The 22,134-nt window shown below is 35.8% G+C and overlaps 1 protein-coding gene across 1 annotated transcript; it reads right to left on the reverse strand.

The window, feature by feature from the left end:
• Positions 1-13,404: 13,404 nt before the first annotated feature.
• LOC131611812 (F-box/kelch-repeat protein At3g06240-like) lies at positions 13,405-14,988 on the reverse strand. Its single transcript, XM_058883675.1, has one exon. The coding sequence runs from the start codon at positions 14,939-14,941 to the stop codon at positions 13,847-13,849; it is 1,095 nt and encodes a 364-aa protein (XP_058739658.1). The 5' UTR covers positions 14,942-14,988; the 3' UTR covers positions 13,405-13,846.
• Between the last annotated feature and the right edge of the window lie 7,146 nt (positions 14,989-22,134).

Genomic DNA, 22,134 nt, shown 5'->3' on the forward strand with positions numbered 1-22,134 from the left:
TGGCAGAGGCGAACATCAATTGTGAGTCCGCTTAGCGGACCTCCTCCGCTTAGCGGACCCTGAAGACAAAACAGATATTTTGGCTCCTCCGCTTAGCGGACCTAGCCCGCTTAGCGGACCTACTTTTTTATCTCTTGTGATTAGCCACTTAAACATGATATTTGTGTGGTTCTAAGCACTTTTAACATAAGATACTTTTACACAAAAAGCTGGGCAAAGAGAAGAAGAGAGAAAACCATATTCCAAGTGTATTTTCAAGATTTCTAAGCATCTTTCTTCATTCTTCTTGAGTTTGATGCTACTAAATCTTGGTTTGTTGCTTGTTGTTGAAGCTTCCATGGCTATGGAGAGCTAAGTTTCATCTTGTGTCAAGATTATAGGTAGTTAGTTTGTAAATATGTATTTTCTTTGATCTTTTATGTATGAACTTGGTTGATGATTAATATATGGTAAATATCTTGTTATTCATGTTTCATTTGTTGCTTTGGATCACTATTGAGATATATGTTTCATATCTAGACCTAAAAGTTATTCATCTATCAATAAACAAACTTTAGAGATAGATTTGTGAGTTGATAATCACTTGTATCAAGCTTTTAAGATTATCATGTTGATTGTCGGCATGAGAGATCATCCGACAGTTAATATGATAACAATCACGATATTGCTTTAGAGATAAACAGTATCGAGAGGATACGTGGTTGTATTAATCATTAATAGGTTCATATATATGATCATTAGAGTACATATGAAGCAAATTAATGAACACTAATCTTGGCACAGTTTTCTCAAATCGTTTTCAAACCCTATTTTATTGTCTTTACTTACTTTTCATGTTATCTACATTTTATGTCACCAAACTTTTACCCAACCTTAACTCAAAATACACTAAACTGTAGAACGGCGGTAGTATCGCATCAATCCCTAAGGAGACGATAAAAGAAATACTTATCCTATGCTTTTTAACAAAATGGCGCCATTGCCGGGGATTGGCGTTTAGATATTACAAGCATTGCAATAGTTTTTGTGTTTTGAGTCTATTTATTATTATTATTATTACCTAGTCTTGGCTCACTTGTTTGGTTAGTGTTTCAGCTTTGTTTATGCGAGGAAGTATATCGGCAGACCAACTTCTTTTTGATCCAGAGATTGAAAGAACTGCACGGAGACTGAACAGCAAAACAAGGAGAAGAAGGAAACTAGCCAAAGAACGAAGACTAGCACAAGAAGCAACAACTTCATCAACATCACAAGTTATTGAAGAAGAGATGGCGGGAGATGGTGATCCACCACCACCACCAGAACCAAGACCACCATATGTGAATAGTCCGAGGAGAACAACTCAATTTGCTAAGAATGATAACAATGCGAGAAACTCGGAGATGATGACTAGCATTCTTCAGTTGTTATATGCTAGTCCCTTTGCAGGCCTTGATCATGAGGACCCATACACTCACTTGACAAAGTTCTATGAGATTGATGATGCGGTCGGAGCTCCTGAAAGAGAGGAAGAACAGGTGTTTAAGAGATTGTACCCTCATTCATTGATTGGCAAAGCAAAGGATTGGTATCTTGACCAACCCACTCAAACTATGACAAATTGGAATGAGTTGGAAGAAAAGTTTCTTGACAGGTTTTTCCCTCAATCAAGGTTGCTTGAAGCAAAAAAAGCTATTTCAGTGTTCTCACAGGGTGTTAATGAAACTCTTAATGAAGCATGGTAAAGGTATAAGTCGATGTTGAGAAAGTGTCCTAGTCATGGATTTGATGAACTCACTCAAATCCATATTTTTCGTAATGGCTTACAACCACAACCCAAGCTGTTGTTAGATGCTACTGCTGGAGGTTCCTTGATGGCGAAGACAACAGAGGAAGCAATTGAAATAATAGAGAAGATGGCCAGAAATGATCATCAGGTTCAACATAATCGGGGTGTTCCATAAAGAAAGCCCGACATTATTGAGCTTGGTACTAATGATGTGATTCTTGCTCAAAATAAGCTTCTTTCTCAACAAGTGGAGGAGCTTACTAAGCAAATGGCAAGGCTCCCTCAACAACTGAAAGAGTTACAAGATCCTAACAAGAACAAACAAGTTGCTTTGTGTGAGCTTTGTAGCGAAGACCACCCTACCGGATATTGTCCACCGGTGAATGAAGTGAATTATATGGCGAATCAAAATCAAGGAGGCTATCAACAAAGACAAGCTCCTTACCAAAATCAAGGTGGATATCAACAAAGGCCAAATGCACAACCATATGGTCAAGGGTGGAGGCAAGACAATTATCAACAAAGACAAAGTCCTTATCAACAACAACCACCTTCTCAAGACAAGCCTTCAAAGTTGGAGGAGACTCTAAATCAATTTATGCAAGCATCAATGGCAAATCAAAAAAGTAATGAAGCGACAATAAAGAATTTAGAGACTCAAGTCGGTCAACTAGCTAAACAACTAGCCGAGAAACAAACCGGACCATCATTCATGGCAAATACTCAAATCAATCCTAAGGAGCATTGCAAAGCGGTTGTAACTAGGAATGGAAGAGTAATTGAAAGTGAAGTGAGGAAGGAGGTTGATGAGGAGGAAGTTAGGATAGAAAAGGAGAGACAGGTAGAAAGTGAAGTAGAACCAAAGAAAGATAAGGGAGTTTTAGTTGAAAATGAGAGTGAAGAAAAAGTGAGGTAGAAAAAGAGAAAAATAGAGAGAAGAAGAAAAAGATTCAAGAAGGAAAGAAGAAACTTATGAGCCCTCCCATTTGTAATCTACCTTACCCTCATGCTCCCACGAAGAAAGATAATGAGAGGCACTATGCTCGATTTATGGACATATTTCGGCAATTGCAAATTAATATCCCTTTTTCGGAAGCTTTAGAGCAAATGCCAAAATATGCCAAGTTTATGAAGGATGTTCTCACAAAGAAAAGAAGTTAAACTAAGCCCGAAATGGTTGTTCTTGAAGCTAAGTGTAGCGCAATCATTCAATGTACCTTACCGAGGAAGGAGAGAGATCCTGGAAGAGTCACTTTGCTGGTTACTATTGGTGATATTCATGTTGGAAGAGGTTTGGTTGATTTGGGTTCAAGTATCAATTTGATTCCATTGTCCATGGTCAAGAGGCTAGGCATTGTTGATATGAAAGATACAAGAATGACACTACAATTAGCGGATAAGTCTACAACTCGCCCTTTTGGGATAGCGGAGGACTTGCTTGTGAAAGTTGATAAGTTCTTGTTTCCGGTTGATTTTGTTGTCATTGATATGGAAGAAGATGTTGATACCCCATTGATTCTAAGAAGACCTTTTATGAAGATGGCAAGGATGATGATTGATATTGACGATGGTTTAATGAATGTGAGGTTTCAAGATGAAGAAGTGTGTTTTGATCTCTTTGAAGCTATGAAGCATCCAAGTGATAATGGTGATTGTTTTAGAATTGATGCTATGGAGGAAGTTATCATGAAAGTTGAAAGTCAAGTTCATGTATTCAACCCTCTCGAGAAAATATTGACCGAAGCTCTTGATGTTCTTAATGAAGACGAAGAAAAAGAGATTGAAGAATGCTTGCGAGACCTTGATGTATTTGAAGAGATAAGTCCTTTTGAAGCAAAGATGGAAGAGTTGAAAGATGAGCCAAAGGTGGATGAAGCCAAGTTAGAATTGAAAATGTTACCATCCCACTTGAAATATGTTTTTCTTGAAGAAGGTGGGAAGAAGCCGGTGATAATTAGTGGTTCATTATCAAACAAGGAGGAAGAGAAATTAATTCATGTGTTGAAAGCCAACAAGGAAGCAATAGGATGTGTTCTTTCCGATTTAAAAGGGATTAGTCCGGCCTATTGTATGCATAAAATCATGATGGAGGAGGATTTTAAACCGGTTGCTCAACCTCAACGACGGTTGAATCCTACGATGAAAGAAGTTGTAAGAAAGGAAGTGGTAAAGCTATTGGAAGCCGGAATGATTTATCCTATTTCCGATAGTACATGGGTGAGTCCAGTCCAAGTGGTACCTAAGAAAGGAGGAATGATCGTGATCACAAATGACAAGAATGAGTTGATATCGACAAGGACCGTTACGGGATGGAGGATGTGCATTGATTACCGAAAGCTTAATCAAGCTACTAGGAAAGATCACTTCCCCTTACCTTTTATGGACCAAATGTTGGAAAGATTGTCGGTTCAATAGTTTTATTGTTTCTTAGATGGCTATTCTGGGTACAACCAAATTTTGGTCAATCCAGAAGATCAAGAGAAAACGGCGTTCACTTGTCCTTTTGGAATCTTTGCTTATAGGCGAATGCCGTTTGGATTGTGTAATGCACCGGCCACTTTCCAAAGATGTATGCAAGCTATTTTCTCGGACTTCATTGAAAAGACAATGGAAGTTTTCATGGATGACTTCTCCGTCTTTGGAGCTTCATTCGATCTTTGTTTGAAGAATTTGGATGCCGTGTTGAAAAGATGTGTTGAAACCAACTTGGTGCTCAATTGGTAGAAATGCAATTTCATGGTTACCGAAGGCATAGTTCTTGGTCATAAAGTCTCTTCCAAAGGCATTGAAGTTGATCTAGCAAAAGTGGAGGTTATTGAGAAGTTACCACCACCAACAAATGTCAAAGGAATTTGAAGCTTTTTAGGCCATGCGGGATTCTATAGGAGGTTTATCAAAGACTTCTGGAAGATTGCAAAACCAGTGAGCAACTTGCTCAACAAAGATAAGCCTTTTATTTTTTATAATGCGTGTCTTTTAGCTTTTAATGAGTTGAAACAAAGATTGACCACCGCACCCATAATCATAGCGCCCGATTGGAAACTTGATTTTGAACTAATGTGTGACGCTAGTGATTATGCGGTAGGAGCGGTGTTGGGTCAAAGAAAAGGAAAAAATTTTCATGCTATACATTATGCTAGTAAGGTTCTTAATGAAGCACAAATTAATTATGCAACAACTGAAAAAGAACTACTAGCTATCGTATATGCATTAGAAAAATTTAGGTCCTATTTAATTGGTTCGAAGGTTGTTGTTTATAATGACCATGCAGCGATAAAATATTTGCTTACCAAGCCGGATTCAAAGCAAAGGCTCATTAGGTGGATATTGTTGTTACAAGAATTCCACCTAGAGATTCGAGACAAGAAAGGAGCGAAAAACTTGGTAGCGGATCATTTGTCAAGGTTAGTGAATGAGGAAGTAACCAACAAAGAAGAAGAGGTTTTGGAATCATTCCCGGATGAGAAGTTGCTTATGGTTCAAGAAAGGCCGTGGTTTGCGGACATGGCCAATCACAAGGCGTCGGGTTGGATACCGGAGAATTTGAGTAAAAGTGCAAGAAAGAAGTTTTTTCATGATGCTAAGTTCTTTGTATGGGATGATCCTTATCTTTTCAAAATTGGAGTTGATAATGTGTTGAGGAGATGTGTGACAAAGGAAAAAGCAAAGAGAATCTTGTGGCATTGTCATAACTCACCCTATGGTGGGCATTATGGTGGGCAAAGGACGGCGGCAAAAGTTCTTCTGTCCGGGTTCTATTGGCCGACGTTATTCAAAGATGCTTACTTGCATGTACAAAGTTATGACAATTGTCAAAAAAGTGGTGGAGTGAACAAAAGAAACGAAATGCCATTGACCAATATGTTAGAAGTGGAAGTGTTAGATTGTTGGGGTATAGATTTTGTAGGACCATTTCCATCATCATTTGATTGTGAGTATATTTTGGTTGCGGTTGATTATGTGTCTAAACGGGTAGAAGCAATAGCATGTCCAAAGGCGGATGGAAAAACCGTAATCAAATTTTTGAAGAAAAACATTTTTACAAGGTTTGGTACACCAAGGGTTCTTATTAGTGATGGTGGCTCACATTTTTGCAACACTCAACTTGAGAAAGTATTGGAACATTATGGTGTGAAGCACAAAGTAACAACGGCCTACCATCCACAAGCTAATGGTCAAGCCGAAGTGTCTAACCGAGAAATCAAAAGAATCTTGGAAAAAAACGGTTTCTTCTTCAAGAAAAGATTGGTCACAAAAGTTGGATGAAGCGTTAGGGGCTTATCGTACGGCATTCAAGGCACCGATTGGTCTTACTCCGTTCCAAATGATCTATGGGAAATGTTGCCACTTACCTGTGGAATTGGAGCATAAAGCATATTGGGCTTTGAAATTTCTTAACTTTGATCCAAAGGCAAGTGGTGAAAAGAGAAAGTTGCAATTGCATGAGATGGATGAATTGCGGGTATAAGCGTACGAATCCAACAAAATCTACAAGGAAAAGGTGAAGGGATACCATGACAAGAGGATTGTTGAAAAAGATCTTAAGGAAGGTTAAATGGTGCTTTTGTTTAATTCAAGATTGAAATTGTTTCCGGGCAAGTTGAAATCAAAATGGTCGGGTCCGTTCCGAATAAAGGAAGTGAAAGAATATGGAGCGGTTGTGCTTGAAAATCTGACAACAAAGGAAAGTTGGACTGTAAATGGCCAAAGACTCAAACCGTATCTTGGTGGTGAAGTCGACTGAAGTTCGGAAGCCGTTCTGTTCTTTGATCTGTAAAGCCGCCTCGGACCATCGAGCTAACCGACGTTAAACAAAGCGCTAGTTGGGAGGCACCCCAACATTGTAAGTAACTTCTGTTCATTGTGTTTTGATGGTTGGAAAATCGGTGGAGAAAAGTTGGAGCTGGCAGGACTGTTAAAAAACCAGAAAACAACAAAATTCTGTCATCCGCTTAGCGAACCCCCCTCCGCTAAACGGACCTGTGAAAAACCAGAAAAAAAATAGCAGGGCCCAATGGACCAAACCGGTCCAAAGGCCCAAATTAAAACATAACTTTGTGGCTGAGCAGGGTCATAACCCTAACTCACCACATTTGTCTAGTTTTTTTGCTCTCTTCTTCTTCTCCAACATTTCAATCCTTTCAAGCACCAAGCCTTAACTTCTTTGGTCAATTTCTGCAAGCACGTTTGTCTCTTCCATTGTTAACAAGGTATGTGGTATCATTTTGTTTATAACTTTTTGATGGTAAGAGAATAGAAGTTAGGGTTGTTCAAGAAATTTGTTTCTTTTTAGATTTGAAGATAGGATTTAGTATTAGATAGTGTTTAGGTACTGTGTTAGTAAGAAATTTGTGTATATTTAAGGTTTAGGTTAAGTTAGATGGTAGATTTCAGGGTTTTATAAATGTGCATGCTTATCTCCTTTCTCCCTTTCGTGATTGTTGTTTTAAAGTGTTTTGTGGAAGGGGATTTTCAACTCCATTGTTGTTCTGGTGCAGACCTGATGTCTGCAGTGTTTTTCAGAACCTGCGCAGGTCCGTTAAGCGAGCCTCCTCCGTTAAGCGGACCCTGCTGTTTGCAGAATTTTTTTTCTGCTATTTGTGATGCAGTGCCGTGGTCGGTTGGCCTATGTGATGTTTCAAAAATATATCCTTATCTATTTAACTCTGTTTTGATGATGTTTGGTCTATTTTGTGTTGAATTTTTTCCCAGATGTCGTCAAGAGCTGATCGCAGAAAGAGAGCCAAGCAAGATACCGGATCAAGCTCCGGTACTGCTCCACAACCACCAGCTTTTGATACACAGGTTTGTAGGCCCATTGCAGGAGGAGAGGTTTGGCAAGCTGTGTGATAGGAAGATTTGGTCGGAAAAGGTTTTTGATATCTCACTGTCCGGTAATTTTCATGAATTTGTGGAAAACATCGAGGCTAGGAAGTGGGAAGCTCTGATCTCTCCCGAAACTCAAGTTAATGTGGACATTGTGCGTGAATTCTACGCCAATCAAGGTTGTCAGAATCGAGTTTTTACCTTGACTCTTTTAGATTAGGTAAAATCGAAACGTAAAATCGAAACGTAAAATCATAGAGTTTACCTCATATTAATTATTTAAATTTTTAACTTAGTTATAAAGCAAAAATATATTATATCATCATAATAAAGTGTAATGTTCACAAAACTATATAAATTGTCCACCAAATCATAAAATATAACATACAAAAGATTATAAAAAAACAATAGTTTTATAAGTTTTTCAGGTTCAAAAAACAAATCTTTTCATCATCTTCTTCAACTTAATCAAAAATTCAATCCTTCTACAACATCATTTCCAAATATTAAAGATTCTTTAATATTATAACCAAGATATGAATGTGAATAAAAATAAAAATCCATAGAGAAAATTGTATGGGCCAAAATATAAAATGAATTATAAATTTTGACAAAAAAAGTAAAATCTGATCAAAGAGTAAAATCCAACGATTTTACATGATTTTGCACGATTTCACCGATTTTAGAAAGATTTAAATCACTTAAAATCATTCTGGTATACGATTTTACATAAAATGGTTTTTACCTGCGATTTAACACGAAATGTTGACCTAGAAACGTGAAATCTATAGGATTTAGGTTTTAAATCGAGATTTTAACAACCTTGACGCCAATGCTTTGCCAGTGGAAGGGGTGAAGTACACATACAACTCATATGTGAGAGGTAGGTCTGTTTCTTTTTCAAGAGATGCTATTAACACATTTCTTGGTGGACCTTCGAGTCTACAGGCAGGTGAGAAGTGTGCCTATGCTAGGAAGGTTGCTGCAAAAAATTGGAACATGCAGGAGGTTTCTGATCTGCTCTCTTTTGAACACCGAGGGTTCACTCTTAACCCTTCTAGTTACATTCAAAAGATGGATAGATGCAATATGAATCAAGTGGCACAGCTGTACCTGGTTTTCCTTCTGAGCAACATCAAGCCAAGAAGCCACAACTCCGACCTCACCATTGATATGTCGTGCTTATTGTACTGGATTATGACAGGTGGGGAAGGTGATGTAGCACAAATTATCTCTCAGGAGATAAGGACTGTGGCTTCAAGTGGTCACAAGCTTTGGACAAAGCCTTCTGCTCAGCTCGGTTTTCCTAGTCTTATCATGGGACTCTGCAAGAAAGCTGGTGTGGAGCTTCCTAGTGTGGCAAGTATGAATATCACTAGTGTTGTGAACACTGGCTACATCCACAGGTACTGCTCTCCTAAGCTAGGTGTTAGATCCCACCCTCAGCCACAGAACATGGCTCCTCCTGCTGGTGGAAGGTACAATGAGGAAATGGCTTGCAGGTACAATTGGGCTTATTTTGATGCTAACAAGAGGTCGTAGGCTATGATTCATGATTCTCTATGCAAGTTATACCGCCACCAAGTCAATCCGGCGAATGTTCCTTCTTTTCCTACTAATGAGGATTATGAGGCTCATTGTGCATGGCATGCGGAGAGGCCATTTTTCAGAGAGGAGGATGGTGAGGATGAAGAAGCAGATGAAGATATGGAGCAGGGAGACGAGGATTGAGGATGTGATGTGATGATTAATCTGTTGTTGTTTAGTTTATGTTTAGTGTTTCGTAGCATTTTAATTTTATGTTTAAGACTTCGTAGTAGTTTAATTTTTTGTTGATGTTGAATATTTTGTGCCATCCGTATGCGGATGAGGTTTTGTGTACTTTAGTGGCCGTGGGTGCCACCCGAATATATTTTGTAGGAAATATATGCCTTTGTTGATTAAGTAATATTTTTAAGTATTTTGTTCTTGTATGGGCAATTTATGCCCTTGTTATTATAATATTGTGTTTTTAGTAGTATAATCTTATTTAGTTATAGGATAGGGTGTACATATATATTATATATGATGTATTGTACATAAATTTTTTGTGTTTGTCTTGGAATAAAAGTGATGCTCTAAAGAAGAAAAGTGTGCCAAGGTGTGTCAACATCAAATTTGGATGGTGATGATAATATTCTTGATGATGTTCACACCAAGGTAAGAATTTTATTGCTTTGTAGATTATAATGTGACTATGAATTAAGGGCTTTACACAATTTTGAGTCACATTGCGTTTTGTAAATTTTGTTTATGTTTGAATCGAATTTAGGGCAAAACTAGAAAAGTGAGTGGACTTCCACTTTGTACATCATTGCTAGTGAGTGTGATAAGTCCCTTATGCTATCATTGCAATTGTCCTTCAATTTTTTTTTGTGAAGTGAAACTTAGGAGATTCATTCATGAACATTATTTTCTTAATGCAATTGTGTTGAAATGTTTGTGTTTAGAAATTGGTTCATAGTCATGCTAGAATCTTGTAAAAGCAAGAAAGACTTATCTTGAAGGTATGTAACTCAAGTTTGAACCATTCAATTGATGTTACTAACCTTTTGGAATTGTTAGTGTTGTACTTTTGAGCAGGCTTTGTTCGAGGACAAACAAAGGTCAAAGTTGGGGAGAGTTGTTAGAATCCTATTTGTATATATTTTGTATATAAATTTTGTGGTATTTCTTAACTCTTTCATCAAGTTTGATTTCTTTTTGATGTAATAGTATGTAAATAAATAAAATTTTGTTTATTTTGTATATAAGTTAGTTTTATGACATTTGTGCTTTATTTTATAGGTATTAATCATTTTGGCAAGTTTGAAATGAAAGGAATGATTGGAACAAGCTTACAAGGAGGTTGGGAGACTTAAAGAAGAAGAAATGCACCATAAGGTCCACTTAGCGGACCACCAGCGGAGCCTGGCAGAAACAATTGCAAATCCAAGTCCGCTTAGCGGACCACTAGCGGAGCTTGGCAGAGGCGAACATCAATTTTGAGTCCGCTTAGTGGACCCCCTCCGCTTTGCGGACCCTGAAGACAAAACAGATATTTTGGCTCCTCCGCTTAGCGGGCCTACTTTTTGATCTCTTGTGATTAGCCACTTAAACATGATATTTGTGTGGTTCTAAGCACTTTTTACATAAGATACTTTTATACAAAAAGCTAGGGCAAAGAGAAGAAGAGAGAAAACCATATTCCAAGTGTATTTTCCAGATTTCTAAGCATCTTTCTTCATTCTTCTTGAGTTTGATGCTACTAAATCTTGGTTTGTTGCTTGTTGTTGAAGCTTCCATGGCTATGGAGAGCTAAGTTTCATCTTGTGTCAAGATTATAGGTAGTTAGTTTGTCAATATGTATTTTCTTTAATCTTTTATGTATGAACTTGGTTGATGATTAATATATGTTAAATATCTTGTTATTCATGTTTCATTTGTTGTTTTGGATCACTATTGAGATATATGTTTCAAATCTAGACCTAAAAGATATTCATCTATCAATAAACAAACTTTAGAGATAGATTTGTGAGTTGATAATCACTTGTATCAAGCTTTTAAGATTATCATGTTGATTGTCGGCATGAGAGATCATCCGACGGTTAATATGATAACAATCACGATATTGCTTTAGAGATAAACAGTATCGAGAGGATACGTGGTTGTATTAATCATTAATAGGTTCATATATATGATCATTAGAGTACATATGATGCAAATTAATGAACACTAATCTTGGCACAGTTTTCTCAAATCGTTTTCAAACCCTATTTTATTGTCTTTACTTACTTTTCATGTTATCTACATTTTATGTCACCAAACTTTTACCCAACCTTAACTCAAAATACACTAAACTGTAGAACGGCGGTAGTATCGCATCAATCCCTGAGGAGACGATAAAAGAAATACTTATCCTATGCTTTTTAACAATAAACTATTATATTTTAATTATTATGAATCTCTAAATAATTTTTTATACCATTTTAAAAATATAATTACTCTTTTGCATTATTATTTTTATATATAAACAAAAAATATAACCATAAAATCTTGAATTCCTAACTAAACTAGTTTGATTTTATCTAATATGATAAAAATCAAACTCTATATAAAAGTTAAATTAAATTAATTTAATCATTGAATTATCAAATATCATCGTGATAAGCTAAATTTGTCTAGTTTTATATTTGTTGGAGTTTAAGTGGATATTGGTTTGCAAAATGCTTATTGTTAAAAAATATGTGTTGGAGTTTAAGTGGATATTGGTTTGGAAAATGCTTATTGTTAAAAAAAAAAATGTGAAAACAAGAAAGACAAGAATAATGTTAACTTTTCAACACAACATTTGTTAAATTGAAATTTCTAAGCAACGACAGACACAAAGGCAACCCAACAAGTTCATTCACTTTCAGAAGAGAACAAAAAAAACATGTTCTTCCATGGCAAATATAATCCAACTCCTAGGAATAAATAGAAGCATGTTCTTCCATGGCAACTATAATCCAACTCCTAGGAATAAATAGAAGCAGCAACCCACATAAACCCAAGTTGAGTTTCAGAAAAACAACAACACAAGAAAATGAAAGCAAACCTATGAAACTGAAAGGGAAACACTATAATAGTTGAAAGTAGAAGGTTGTTGTGGGCAAACCCTTTAAGGGTTACTGTTAGGTATCTTAGAGAAAGGGGAGAACTGTCGTCGATGCTGAACCAGGAGACGAGAATACAAGGCATAGCTAAATTGACCGACACTGATCAAACACTTTTTTCGATTACTGTTCATCATCGCTCACTATCCGAAATTAACAAGGTTAACACTTGACTTAATCACCGTCAAAAAATGTGTATTTTACTTATCTACAATCAATACATCACAATTATTCATAAACATAATTTATAACTACTAGTAATAAAAATTAAAAAAATTTATTGATCTAATGATTATGATAAACTCTTTACACAAAACGATTTTCATTTATGTTCAGAGTCCAAATGAAAAAAAAAAAAAGTGTTGGGTCAACATGTCTAGATGATTGAGTTTGACGGTTGAATAAGTGATTGTCATATGATGTTCACGGTAGAAGGGAAGAGATCGTATCTTCAAAATAATTGATCGGAAAAATAAACATTACTAACTACTTTACTAAATAATCGCAATCATTAAAAAATAATTAAGTAATCCACACAATAATAGACCAATGATTGGAAAAGGGTTTAATAGCCTTTATCAATAGGTTTTCTACAACTTTGACTAGTACATTGTTCTCTACTTTGTTCATATGCTCTCAACTCAACACACCCCTCATCCTTTGTTACATTTTGGTTCACTTTTATCAAAATATATGCAAGTATAAAAAGTCAAATCTTTATGATCCAAGTTATACTATAGCAATTCTCCTATGTCATTATATTTCACCAATACAATCCCTCCATTTGTTCAAATAATACCACCACTTCTTGGCACTTTAATATTTGTTTAGCTACTAGACTTTAAACCCTGAAGTATGCCATTTTGCCATATTCGAGATTTAAAGTTTGAGCCAACATGTCTCTAAATTGATAACAAACTTGTTTAACTATCATTTTCTGCACTATTATGCAGCAAGTAAGCACCTCAAATACCGAAATCAAAATCTCAGTGACTTTCATGAATATGAATTTAACTCCGAGTTGTAATTATAGCACTATTTAGGTTCATGAGGTAGTTTAGTTTTGATATTAAAATTCATTTAATTGGTTTGAAACAGAGAAAAGACAAGCACCAAAATTATAACAGTCCGCTGAAATTCGAGAACAAAACCTTCTATTTCATTCAAATACCTATGTAGTTATGATCAAATATTTAGTGAATTGCTTTGAATCAAAGTCATGAGAATAATTTACCTTATATGATCCAGCTACATGCATAAATAACAGTGAATCACATAAACAAATAGTTAACCAATAACCATTTCATGACATTGACATATTACATTAGCTCATGTGGTACACTTACTCATATTACAGATGCAATCAAACAAACAAACACATAGTACCTACAAATGCATTCTAACATATGATTCATAAGCTTTCTCACTTCACCATGAATGCAAAGACTCTATATACATAGCCACTTGGGATCAACCTTCATTGTTACCATAGGACCCAAGCTCTAATTCAATATAAATATCAAGAAAATCGTGTAGGGGAATATTTCACAACCTCGTACTTGTTGTTTGTGTCATCTTCTTAAGCTTTCTGGTTGTCACCATCACTAGGTAGTGAAAGCAGAGACTCTATATACATAGTCCACTGGCGTGGAAGATCATCATTAGTATAAGAATGATGCTCTAGAAACTCACCATTTTTATCATACTTGACCAATCCACCGCCATCATCTCTCCCAACAATATCACCATTTTTTGTACAACACAACGGACAAAAGACCTCGTTTGGGATGACGTCATATGGAAGAGCATGAGTCATAGTCCAAGACGAATCCACTTTGTATTCTTTCATCACAAATATATCAACTGTATTAGTAGCATAATTAGTAGTATATATGCTGAGAGACTCTCCATATACCCATAAACCACAATGCAAAGGACTACCATCAGAATCACACGGCAAAAGTATGTATGAAAGTTTCTTTTCGACTAAATCAAACGCAACAATAACTTCGGTTAGTAAATCATCATGATAAGCCAACCAATGGATAGCCCCGTTATAAAGAGACCCGCCTTTGGGCTCTTCCCGATTCCTATTGGTGTAACGGTAGTGAGGACCCTCAACTTGTTTCCATGTATTACCTTTCAATGAGAAGTACACCAACTGTAATGTAGGGTTATACAAATCATGCTGAAACATTAAAACAACCAAGTAATCGTTGGTTGAATGGTCATAACCAAAACCATAGAAACAATCTAAATGGAAACCAAAAGGAGTTATAGGTATTTGTTTGTGATATCCGGTGGATGGATTCCATAGGTAGAGGTCAAAGGTATGGCATAAAAGTATGAAGCCTCTACATGACCCTTTAATTTCAACTTCAATATCTGTAAAATGCTGTGGAAAAATACGATCAAGGTTGAGTGAAACAGATCCACTATCATCGTCAAGCAATGCTTCAAAATCAATGGATAGAGCTTCAAAGGGAAAATTTGACAAGAACAGAATTCTATGATTGGGTCTTGTGGTGGAAGTGAGTTGAAAATGTGAATTTGCAAATTGGGAATCATGAGAGATAAGAGAAAACCATGACTTACAAACACATTTGAAGCGTGTCAGAGACTTAACTGGTAACCATGGCAAAATTTGGATCATCAATTCTTGCGGCAGAAACATGATCAATGTTGTTTCCAAGTTTTCTTCTCAACTCGCTGCCTCTAGGTTAGAATTCAAGATGAAAGATGAATTGGGCTATATCCCAAGAGAGCCCAGTTATATTTTACCAATACAGCCCAATAAACATTTCTTCACAAAATCAGGTAACTTAAAATATACAACTTTTTTTATTCTCTATACTTTATGAATTTCTAACAAATCTTAAAAAATTATGTCTAAAAAGTTATCTTTTAGAAGTATTAATTATCATCTATTTACTTCACTAAATAAAAGTTAAAGAAGTGTCTTTTGAACATACTTATTATTCTGGATTGAGTCTGTGCTTGACCCACCGTTGAGCAAAACTTCATTCATGTTTACATCGAGTACAGTCCAAAATGCTGGCCCAAACCAAAGACCAATAGAGAATACGTTCCCTGCATGCTCCTCATACGAGAACATGTTATCATCTACACCTTTGTGTTTCACGTGACTAGCAAAATCGTTTTTCCCTTCATAATAGACAAGTCTGTCTGTGTGCTTCAGAATCTGAAGGAGGATTTAGAGGGTGTGATTGTTGCTAGTTCTGTTGTTCCGTAGTTTTTGTTGTTGGGCTTCGGCCCTCCTTATTACCAAAAAGAAATGTTTGCTAGTTTATAAAATGTTTGTTAGTTTATAAAAAAAATGTTTGTTAGTTTATAAAAAATGTTAAAACGTTAATATAATAATAATAATAATAATAATAATAACAATAATAATAATAAAATATTTGTTAGTTTAAAATTTTTGTTAAAATGTTAAAACGTTAATATAATAATAAATAAGTTTGTTTTTCAAGTTTATATCTACCATATAAGAAAATCTATACACATGGTAAATACAATGTTGTCCCTTTGTCAAGTTTTTACACCTCATCACTTTTTGGTAAAAAGTGGTCTTTTCACACCCTTATCCTAACTATTGAACCACAAATTTGTTTGCAATTACACGCTTCTATTAAAACAGCACACTACTTGAGTTAGTTCCAGTTTCTTCCCAACCAAAGCAATTTGATAGTTCTGCAATTACAACCAAAACGTACTTGTTTCACCTTTAGCGATGGGTCTAATCACCCTCAGTTGTAGAAAGATGTTGAAACTCTCTCACACCTCTCACAACTACTATACTATTGTTCCTCTAACTCTAATGTAATACGGTGGGAGAACTGACTTTTTTTGTTTTGTCTTTCACAAAACGTATTGAGGTCAGCAAGAGTCGCCACCGACTTTTATTTTATCCAAATTTATTAGGAGAGGCATAAAAGAACAAGAAAGACCTTTAAAAGATTTTGAGTTCGGGAGGGTAAGTTATACAAAGGGAAGGTGTTAGCGCTCATTGTATCCATAGTTATCCATTGGCTCTTAATTGCTTAGCTCACTTCGTTTGACTTGTGTGTGTGCTTTTGAAAATACTTTGAAAAAGTTTAACTTTGTAACGATTCTCATATGAATGTATACAAAGTGTTATTTTTAAAAATATTTGTGTTTGGAAATAGTTTGTAAGAAAGCTTGACTTTGTAATGATTCTTGTATGAATGTATACAAAGTGTTTTTCTTTTGAAAATAGCTTTGAAAGTATGAGGTGTGAAAATGAATTTGAGTGTCAGCAAGCAATTAGGAGCACCTACCCACTAAGTAATAATCTTTCCTATTCTATTATGTTTTCTTTTGGAGATAGTATTAGCCATACCATTAGTTGGTAGGAAATCCTATCTATTGGATGTGAATGAACAAGTGTATGGTCATAGAAGGCAACATGTAAGGATACCTTAGCAATTCGAAGGAACTATCATCATTTTATCGTAGTGTCATCGAGGGACAAGATCATCTTTTTGTAGGCAACTCGAAGGGTCCATGATCTATATATTGAAGGGACTATGATGATTTATTCGTAGGCAGCTTTTGCCAAGATATCCCTACGTTCGAGGGACATTACCAAGTAATTAAAAGGCAACAAGAGAGGTTATCCTAAAGGTGAGTGTGTGAGAAGTGTGTTAATTTCATATATTTAATCCAAAATTAGGGTTAGCTATGTTCAGTTATTAGTCTTGCCATACAATCCTATTAATCATACATCTAGCAATTAAATATGTACAGGAAATTAAAGTGCGAAAAATAAATCCTAATTACTATTACAAGGCTTCGGGACAAATACATAATCAATAAAAACCTTGCGGAAAAATAAAGTGCGGAAAATAATAGTCCTAATTAACTATTACATCCCATAAGCAGTTACATAACTGGTAAAAAGAAAAAAATATATATGCGAGGAGTAAATTAAATAGCGATGAATTGAAAAGTCGGGAGGTGGTTGAAGTTTTGAGAGAAGGAAGAACTAGGGTTTAGAAAGAAAAATTAGGGTTAACTAGATCTATGACTTGTGCGTTGCACGTGTTTGATTAAACATATTTTAAATATTATATATGGTTCAAGTTAGAGCTGTCAAAATAGGCTACCCATATGGGCCGCCCCGTCAGGCCCGAAAAATCATTGGGCTTGGACCTTAAAATTAGAGCCCACATCTTTCAGGGCCTTTTTAGCCCAGTCCTAAAAAGCCCGTTACCCATTAGGGCTAGCTCATATGGGTCGTGGGTAGCCCATTATGCCCGCATAATTATAAATTTAAAAAAAATATATTAATATTTATATTATCTTACTCCAAAATAGCATATTGATTTTTCTCACTTAACTAAATTTTATCTCTATTCTATTCAATCTTTCTCTTTTAAATATTATACATTAATATAATCAACATTTTTTCATCGTATTATATTAGTTTTTCTCTTATAATAAATATTCAAATATTATTTTATTTAATTTAGACATATATTATATTTAGAAACACATTATAGTATTTGTAAGAGATAATATATTACTTAAAAATATATTAGGTTTAAAATTACATAACTTTTAATTTCATTTATAATAAATATTATGGAGTTTTTATTTTAGTTTTTTAAAATAAAAAATTTCATTTAGGGCCTGGTAGCCTGAAGCCCATCTAGAGCCGGGTTCGGGTAGTAAATCTCAAACCCGTATTACACAGGACCTTTTTGGCCCAGCCCTAAAAAGCCCAGGACCCACCAGGGCCGGGTAGCCCATTTTGACAGCTCTAGTTCAAGTGTGATGTGATTTTTAATTTCTATTACATTTTTTAATTGAAAAATAAAATTTATTTTCAATAAATATTTCCAAAAAAAAATTGTAATGCCAAAATAATAAATTTGATATGTATTAGATTGAACTTTTAATAGACTATGTTAACAACATAAAAAAATATTGTAAATATTTAAAATTTTGTAGAATTATATTGCCTTATTAGAATTTTAAATTAAAAAAAATCGTGTAATAAGTCTTTGTACACAAAGTTTTTTTTTGAAAATCTTAGTATAAGTTTTTGTACATAATTAATTTATATTTTAAATAAACATATAATGATGGGAATGGAAAAAGAAAAAGTTTATAGATAAAAACATAAAGAAGCTGCTATAGTATTGCACGGAAAACGCAATTGATGATCAAACTCCGTATCCGTATTTAATTTAATCAAAAGGTATTATACTAATAAAAATATATGATCATTATTTTTTATAGAATTTTAAAAATTGCACAAAAAATAAGTATACAATAAAAATGATGTGACATTTAATTCAAATGTGTAATATTTAATTATTGTAAAAAAATTGATTCATCTTATCTTCATTTTTTTTTTGACAAAAACAAACTCAATGAAATTCATTCAACACATGATGTTCAATACAAGGAGGAATCATATGGATAACACTGCGTCTAGCCCAAGAATTGGCCGCCTTCGCGAGGGAATGGGCAACCGAATTCGCTTGACGCCTAATAAACTTCACCTCGAAGTTGGAAAAAGCATGTAATAAATTTTTAATAGACATAATAATCAAACTAAACTCCGAGCCACCCTCGTGGTTGGAGTGGATGGCTTGAACAACCTGTTGAGAGTCACTTTCGAAGATAATATTATCAAGGTGCAGAGCTATAGCTCCTTCAATAGCTTCTTTAAAGGCATAAGCTTCTGCTTCAAGGATGGAGAGGGTGCCAATATCCCAAGCAACACCTGGAATAATGAAATTACCCCTTTTATCACTAATACACCATCCCCTATTAGTAGTCCCAACATGACTGTTAAAACCCGCATCCACATTGCACTTTAACCATCCTTCCATTGGCGGGTTCCAACACGTGACATTCTGATGGTTATTCTCTCTCCCTTGAATTTTTTGTGCTGTAAGCCAATTCTGCCAGTTATGAAAAGCGATCATACCCAATTTAGATGCTTCCTCTTTCTCATTATGCCAAATAAAATCGTTTCTATTCTTCCAAATCACATCCATCATAACTGCAAATCTACCAGCAACCATCCTATCTTCTGATCTACATATATCAAATATTAGAGATTTTACATCACTAAAATTATGTAAACGGGGCTCTAGAAGATCCGACAAACCTGCTGTCCTCCAACACTGAATAGTCGTATCACAACCAAAAAACACATGCCAATCATCTTCAATATTATTTCCGCAGAGCTGACAATCTAATGGGCAAGGTACCTGATGTTGACGAAGTCTGGTACGCGATGGTAAGCATCCCATACATATCCTCCATAACAAATGCTTGGTTTTAGATGGAGCTTTAATTCTCCAAAGACTATTCCAATCCTCCTTCCCACTATCATTATTTTGCCTCTTTTTAGAACCTATCCACAACTTGTAGCCAGATCTCACACTATACTCACCATTTTGTTCCTCTTTCCATACCAATCTATCTTCGACCACCTCTTGCAACAACAGAACCTGTAATATATCGCCGGTAGCTACATAATCAAACAAATCCTCAATCAACCTTGTATTCCATTCTTTTGCATTAGGCAACATAAGATGTTTAACGGTAATATCGTACGTACCTTGCTTTTGGGGTCCAACAAGGCATCCTTCTCTTCTTCCCCTAAGCCAAGGTTCATTCATTGCCTTGATTTGACTACCATCACCTATACTCCACCTGTACCCTAATGTTAAGACATCTCTTGCTTTCCACATGCTTCTCCATACAAAGCTAGGGTTATATCCAATATTTGCATCTAAGAAAGAAGTACGGGGATAATACCTTGCTTTGAAGATTCTTGCCACAAGAGTATGCGGCCTTGTCAACAAATTCCATCCTTGTTTTGCAACCATAGCCATGTTAAACGCTTTAAGATCCCTAAAGCCCAACCCACCTTCCGCCTTAGAATAAGTTAGCTTGTCCCACGCCATCCATCTTATACCACGAGTATTGTTATTTCCTCCCTCCCACCAGAAAGAATTCATCATGTTTTCAATATCATTGATTACCGCATCTGGTAGAATAAAGATGCTCATGATATAGGCTAGAATAGATTGAAGAACCGATTTTATCATAATCTCCTTTCCCGCTTTTGATAAAGACCTACCCCTCCACGAATTAATCCTGTTCCAAATACGATCCTTAATAAAGGAAAAAGTGGCCTTTTTACTTCTTCCAATCATCGATGGTAATCCTAGGTACTTTCCGGTCCCCATAACATGCCGAACTCCCATAATTCTTGCAATATCCTCTTGCGCTGGTTTGCTCAAATTCCAGCTAAAAAACACTTCAGACTTATTCATATTAATCTCCTGGCCTGAAGCGTCAGCATATGTATTAAGCAAATTCATAAGACGTGTCACCTCCGTGAGATTGGCCCTGCAAAATAGAAAACAATCGTCAGCAAAAAGCAGATGGGACACACTCGGTGCCCCTCTGCACACCTGGAATCCATGGATATCACCACTCGCCATTTCTCTATGAATAAGAGCTGAAAGACCTTCTGAAATTAGAATAAAGAGGTAAGGAGACAGTGGGTCCCCTTGCCTGAGTCCTCTTCCTGGTTGAATTGGTCTGACACGGTCTGAGTTAATAATAACAGAGTAGTGCACCGACGTAACACACATCATAATCCAATGTATCCATTTCTCTGAAAAACCCATTTTAGCAAGCATGCCTCTAAAAAAACCCTAGTCAACTCTATCATACGCCTTACTAATGTCTATCTTAAGAGCCAAGTGAGCCTTGTTCCCCGTGGTCTTCCGCTTGAGTGCATGAATGATTTCTATAGCAATCATCGCGTTATCAAGAATAGAACGCCCCTCAATAAAAGCCGATTGTGCCTCAGGCACACACTTTCCAAGTAAAACCTTCGTTCCGTTCGCAAGAACTTTGGACACTAATTTGTAAACCACGTTGCACAAAGATATTGGTCGGAAATCCTTAATATCGTGTGGTTTAACGCACTTAGGGATCAGGCAAATATTAGTATCACTTAGAGATTGAGGGAAGAAACCTCTCTCCAACCAGTTCGTAGCCGCCTTCCAAATATCCTCTCCACATAAGTCCCAGAAATTATGGAAAAAAGCAGGATTGAATCCGTCAGGTCCGGGGGCTTTATCTGGATGCATCTCAAAAGCTGCTGCATGAAGCTCTGCCTTAGTGATGGGTAGCAGTAGCCTGTCATTCTCTTCATTAGTAACCCTCGGCTGAATGTTGTTAAGAACTGGATCATAGACACCATTCTTAGCTCCATAGATGTTCTCAAAATAGGATCTTGCAATTTCACACATGCCCAATTGATCCCGGACTTCATCTCCGTTTTCCTGAACCAACATGTCAATTAGCTGTCTATTCCTTCTAATCGTTGCGGATAAGTGAAAGAATTTTGTATTGCGATCACTGTCTCGCAGCCAGTGCATTTTAGCTCTTTGCTTCTAGTAGGTATCCTCTCGAATAAGGGCCTTATTATACTCATTTTGAGCCTCGATAAAACGAGACGTCGAGACCGGATCCTGCTTATCTCTACATTGTTCCATTGTTTCTTTATTTCTCTGTAACTCTTCTTTATTTTTTCTATTTCTGTATCTACTCCACCTTCCCAGCTCTTCTGCACATAAGGAAAGACGTTGTTGCACCTCATTAGATTCACCTCTTCATATTAAAAAACAATAATATAAGCAAAAAGAGACTTGAGAGAGTGTCATATATAGTTCAGATGTGCGGCATTTAATCATTATTCATAATAAATTGATATTGTTATAACGAATAATTATAACAATGAAGAAAATAACATATTTGCAATATTGTTTAATGCATCAAACAAAC

The sequence above is a fragment of the Vicia villosa genome, linkage group LG6 (genome assembly GCF_029867415.1).
Source record: "Vicia villosa cultivar HV-30 ecotype Madison, WI linkage group LG6, Vvil1.0, whole genome shotgun sequence".
Lineage (NCBI taxonomy): Eukaryota > Viridiplantae > Streptophyta > Magnoliopsida > Fabales > Fabaceae > Vicia > Vicia villosa.

Excerpts from the sequence above, each read along its gene's own strand:
- LOC131611812 (XM_058883675.1), bottom strand. The coding sequence starts at position 14,941 with ATGTTTCTGCCGCAAGAATTGATGATCCAAATTTTGCCATGGTTACCA.